General features: G+C 44.0%; 1 protein-coding gene across 3 annotated transcripts; it reads left to right on the forward strand.

The window, feature by feature from the left end:
- Positions 1-507: 507 nt before the first annotated feature.
- Positions 508-5165, forward strand: LOC116379160 (sex comb on midleg-like protein 4). Of its 3 annotated transcripts, none has more exons than XM_031841094.1 (8): positions 508-650; positions 1512-1748; positions 2172-2301; positions 2448-2672; positions 2835-2996; positions 3082-3306; positions 3404-3552; positions 3675-5165. In XM_031841094.1, exons 1-8 carry the CDS (start codon positions 648-650, stop codon positions 3798-3800), a joined length of 1257 nt encoding a protein of 418 aa, XP_031696954.1. In that variant the 5' UTR covers positions 508-647; the 3' UTR covers positions 3801-5165. The 3 variants fall into 3 exon arrangements, with proteins under 3 accessions (XP_031696954.1, XP_031696956.1, XP_031696955.1); XM_031841096.1 differs by having other exon boundaries at positions 2448-2648; XM_031841095.1 differs by lacking the exon at positions 508-650 and adding an exon at positions 706-1156.
- The last annotated feature ends 9 nt before the right edge of the window (positions 5166-5174 follow it).

Here is a 5174-nt window from a genome sequence, read left to right on the forward strand (position 1 = left end):
TATATATATATATATATATATATATAATATATATATATTTAGTAACCTATCACCAAAGACAAAGATCAGCATCAACTCTTTACATTTAGGAGTCAAATATTTGGCATTTATGCTTAAAAAAAGTAAAAAAATAATCATTCAATTATCAAAACAGTTGCAGATTATTTTTGTCTTGATCGATTAATTGCTACCAGTTGAAGCTCTAAATATATTGCTGCACTAATATTCGACAGATTGAAAACCGCTGCAGAAAATATCATTAAAATATTCTCAATAAAATAATAAAAAAAACAGCAGAAACTCTGTCCTCAGTCCAGTTATACCTCCACAGCACTGAGAAGACAAAAAAAACCAAAAACATGGCAGACAACCGACAGGGTGTTACACGGGCTTACAGGCTTGTTGCCATGACAACAGAGGAGCCCTTCTCTCTCTCTCTCTCTCTCTCTCTCTCTCTCTCTCTCTGTCTCTCTTTAATGCACACACACACACACACACACACACACACACACACACGAGCACACACACTGTCACTCTCTGTCTGTCTCTGTTGTACACACTCACACACACATACTATACAGTATTACAGTGGACTCTACCTTGCTTTGAGATCCGTGCTCAGGACATCACTCCACATCTGTCTTTGGATGGTGAGTGCCTGCTGACCGGTTATTGTTTGTTTACATGCTGTATCCTTTTGAACAATCTGCTTGAAATAATAGACATTTTTGGAGGTATGAACCGCCGTTCGTTCATTCTTGCTGCATGCAGAGATGTGCCACATGTTTATTTCCTCGCTGCTTCTTCTTCTTCTTCTTTCTTTTTTTTTTTAAAGATTAGGGTGGAAGCTGTCATCGTAATGGTAATTCATGGCTGGGTAGCCATGGTGAAGTCAATTTCCCCCTCCCTCTGCCACTGCTGAATGCATTAGTCTAATGAGATGTCTGCAGCCTGTGTGCCGAGCAGCAGCAGCAGCAGCAGCAGCAGCAGCAGCAGTGTGTTAACCAAAAAGGAGACGAGGAAAAAGCCACATACAGCAAGAGCAGGATGGCTTCCCCTTCATTGTTAGGGATTTAGCTTTAAAGTCACCTTTAGGCTCCTGGGATTTAAGACAAAAAGGGCTTGGCTCTTGGGCTTTCACAATAGAAGACAGCAGGTAATAGACACCCCCCTCCTCTCTTGGATTTATTAGTGTGTTATCAGAGCAGGATGGAGGTGCTGTTTCCTCCACAGCGCATGCATGGCTGCCTTTTGTGTTGTTTCCTTATTATGGTGCTCTGCTGAATGCTGCTCCTCTAACCGCATTGCACAGCTGAGTATTCTGCAGTCTGAGTATTTAGATGTTGCTGTTGTTCACAAGCCATTCTGCTCCCTCTGTGCCTGCTCTAAAATGATGCTAATGCTGCTATCTAATGTATAGTTGCTGAGGAGGAGGATTACTGTGCAAGGGTGGTGCATGTCTCCTTGCATTTCTATAGCTTGAGCTCAATGATTGTTTCCTTTGTCTCCAGCTCCAAATGAGTGTACCTGCAGCAACGGCACAGAAATCAGACGGCAACAACAGTGAAATGCAATCAGCTGCAGTGACTCCCTCCTTCCTCCCCAGCCAGTCGGGGAAGATACCGGGCAGGAAGAGAGGGAGACCCCCGCTCCGCAATGTCGCCAAGATGGATTTTCCAAATCGTTACCCCGAGTCGCTCTCTCCACTCAAAGTGCCAAAGAAGAGGGGGAGAAAGCCAGGCTTCAAGGTCAGTCACATGAGGGGGGAACTGGGGGGATGAGCTGTGGTGTATGAGTGTGTGCGTGTGTGTGGATGCAGTGTGTTTAAAAATGCATGTGTACACAGAAAGACTCAGACACACCGGCTCCATCCTCTTCACATTTTGTGCGACCCCAGTGAAACAGAGAGAGAGAGACTTAACATCTGAGGCTTTATTCTACTGTAGTCAAATGATATGGAAATATTTGTATGACCAAAGGGGATGTTGTTATTGTAAATATGTCTGTTTTATCCATAAAACACGCAAAAAAAGAATCATCTGTAGCATAAAATCTACAGTTTCGTGTAGATTTGGTGGGCTGATTATTCCACCACCCCCCTCCTTGCACGATTTAGTAAATAAATGATATGCCTGAAATAAACAATGCAATTACTTCTTCTTCTTCTGCAGCTCAAACCCAGGATGGTGATGACACCGTTGGCTATCTCTCCACCCAGCAGCACCCCTGAGCCCGATATGAGCTCCATTCCTCAGGATGCCGCCACCATCCCCCACTCTGCCACGCCCCAGGTGCTTACAGGTAAAACACTCGAAACATCATGTAACATAATTTTTGTCTTTAAGATCCAGTCCTGATTTGCTTAAAAGACACATCATAATTTAGGTATCTCTTCTCCATCCCTTCTCCACCCAAAACTGTCTCCACCTGTGTTCCCCCTGCATCAGTCTGTATCTACATCAACAAGCAGGCCAACACGGGCCCCAACCTGGACAGGAAGAAGATCCAGCAGCTTCCCGATCACTTCGGACCCGACAGGCCCTCTGTGGTGCTGCAGCAGGCCGTGCAAGGCTGCATCGACAGCGCCTTCCTGCAGAAAACAGTGTTCACTCTCCTCACACAAGGCTACGGCGGAGAAAAAATATCAGGTGTTGTACAAAGACCTCCCTCAGGTGTTGCTTTCTATTTGTTCATTAACTTTTTCCCCCCCACTACTTTACCTGATGTTGCACCTGAGTATAAAAACATGCATGAGTAAAGTAGTTTAATTACCTACTTTGTGCGTCTAAACTGGGACGTTGTTTCAAGTGGTTCCCCCTGGTTTGCCCCTCCAGCCACATTTGATGGGAAGCAGCACCTTCTCAGCCTCCCCGTGGTGAACAGCATCGACTATGTGCTCCGTTTTCTGAAGAAGCTCTGCCGCAGCTTGCACTGTGAAAACCTCTTCAGCGACCAGCCCATTACCCAACACAGCGGCGGCTCCTACCAGTCCGATGGTACTTCTAAATCTGTCTAAAAGAAGCTGCTACGCTGATACAAACACATTCTTTGAGTTCATTCTGACTCTTATCTTGTCTGTAGCTGAAACGTCTATGGCCGAGGAATATCATTTAGACCAGTCCGACGGCAAACGCTACTCCGTGGACCCGGGAGATTCTGCTTTCAGCTCCATAAGCTCGTCCTACTCGCCAAAGTCTTCCTACGGGTTTCGTGCATTGCAGCAGTTCTCCAATGGCTCGGCCTCCATGAGCATGTGCAGGCAGTCGTCCACCAGCCCGAGCACGTTCCCAGAGACCAACAGGACAGGTGAGAAGTCATGGAAAGAAAAGAAACAAGATTCCTTCAATGTTTATTTCTCTGAGGTAAGGAAATAGAGCTTCATTTCTTTCCTTTGTTTTTCCAGGAGGTTATAATGCAGCTTCAGAGTCCCAGGACTCCAAACCTCCACCCAATAAGGACCCAACTACCTGGTCTGTAGAAGATGTTGTCTGGTTCATCAGGGATGCGGACCCCCAGGCTCTCGGCCCCCATTCAGACGTCTTTAGGAAACATGTAAGTTTGTTTTCCATTGTGTTCTTGACAGGCTGACTTGTTTCACTGCTGGTTTAATGCACATCCAGTATAAATCACCTTGTCTGGTCGCCACACAAAGTTCTTGTTTCTGCTTCCCTCAGGAGATCGATGGAAACGCTTTGTTACTCTTAAAGAGCGACATGATCATGAAGTACCTCGGACTGAAGCTGGGGCCGGCCTTGAAGCTTTGCTACCACATCGACAAACTAAAGCAGACTAAGTTCTGAAAACCTTCTACTATATATATTTCCCTTCCTTGAATCCAACAATACATTTGAGAACAGTCTCCAGGTCTGTGAGCGAATGGGAAGAGAGTAGAATCCCCAGGAGTGAGATGCATCATTTCTTTTTCTGCTGTAAAAGGATAAAAGGAAATGGGTTGCTACTTGTACAGATAATTTAACTTCTTTTTGCTCATGACAGGGCAACAGTAACTTATGTTACAAATCCAAGAAAGCAACACGAAGAGTGACACATTCAGGTGATACTGCGCGGATATAACTTCATCTTCAGTCTTCTATGAAGCATTTTAACATTAGCAGGGTGTGATAAATGTAGGAATATTGTAGAGTATAAGTAGAGTAAATATTAGCTTCTCCAACCTGCAGTTTATGTAACATCAACCGGGTTGTTGTTTTAGGTAATTTAGTATTTCTTTCAGAGCTAACACACTATAAAAAAGACATTTAGCTAGTTTTTCACCTTAAGTTAGCACTCCTTAACCCTGCAATAACTGAGCGGAAACAAGTTGTGAAAACAACATAGACATATCATCACCTTTAAGTTGATATGGCTAACTTTTAGCCAACAGGTGCTTATATACACACCAACAAGTATGCAGCAACTCTGTTTTGGTCTCCACCAACTCCAGAGGGAAATATCTGGCTCGTTAGCTGCTAAATGCTCCACGATGTTCACCAGCCAGTCGTATTGTTTGTATCTGCTGTTTGGTGCTGAGTAGGTACTGTACTGGACTTTAGAGCATTCTCGGTAAACAGCTGCCTGCTGTTCTGGAAAATGATGCTATGAGATTAGTGGGAATCACCCAAAATAATAAAAGTTGGATCAGACAGCCAAGAAATGACCCGCTGTTGAGCTCTGCAAACCCGAGAGGAGCTGCAGATTCAGGTGATACATTTTTACATTCAGTGATGCATTATTATTATTAAACAAACGATAATAATTGAGCTGCTTTAAAGTCTTGAGCAGAGAAACTCTGAATGTTCAAATCTGGTTGGATAAAGGAGAGACATATACCACTAAAGGAAATACCGGAGACCCTTCTCTCTTCCCATTGACTCGCAGATCTGGGTTCTCCAGACGTGAGGTCCACGCTCGGACCCTCTTGGTACATTTTGCTGAAGAATTCCATGATGTCATGTAGTGATAATGACATATTCACCCGTCTCTTCTCTTACTTACTTGCTCTACTTTTGGCACAGATTTTAAACTGAAAACAGATTCAGATGACATTGTGGAATGGATCCTTCATACACGTGAACATATTGTAATCAGTAGAAGGCCAGTGTAAGAAAGTGTTTGTCTCATAAACCTTCAAACACACACACACACACACACACACACACACACACACACACATA

The sequence above is a fragment of the Anarrhichthys ocellatus genome, unplaced genomic scaffold (assembly GCF_004355925.1).
Source record: "Anarrhichthys ocellatus isolate YVR2014 unplaced genomic scaffold, GSC_Weel_1.0 scaffold3817, whole genome shotgun sequence".
NCBI lineage: Eukaryota > Metazoa > Chordata > Actinopteri > Perciformes > Anarhichadidae > Anarrhichthys > Anarrhichthys ocellatus.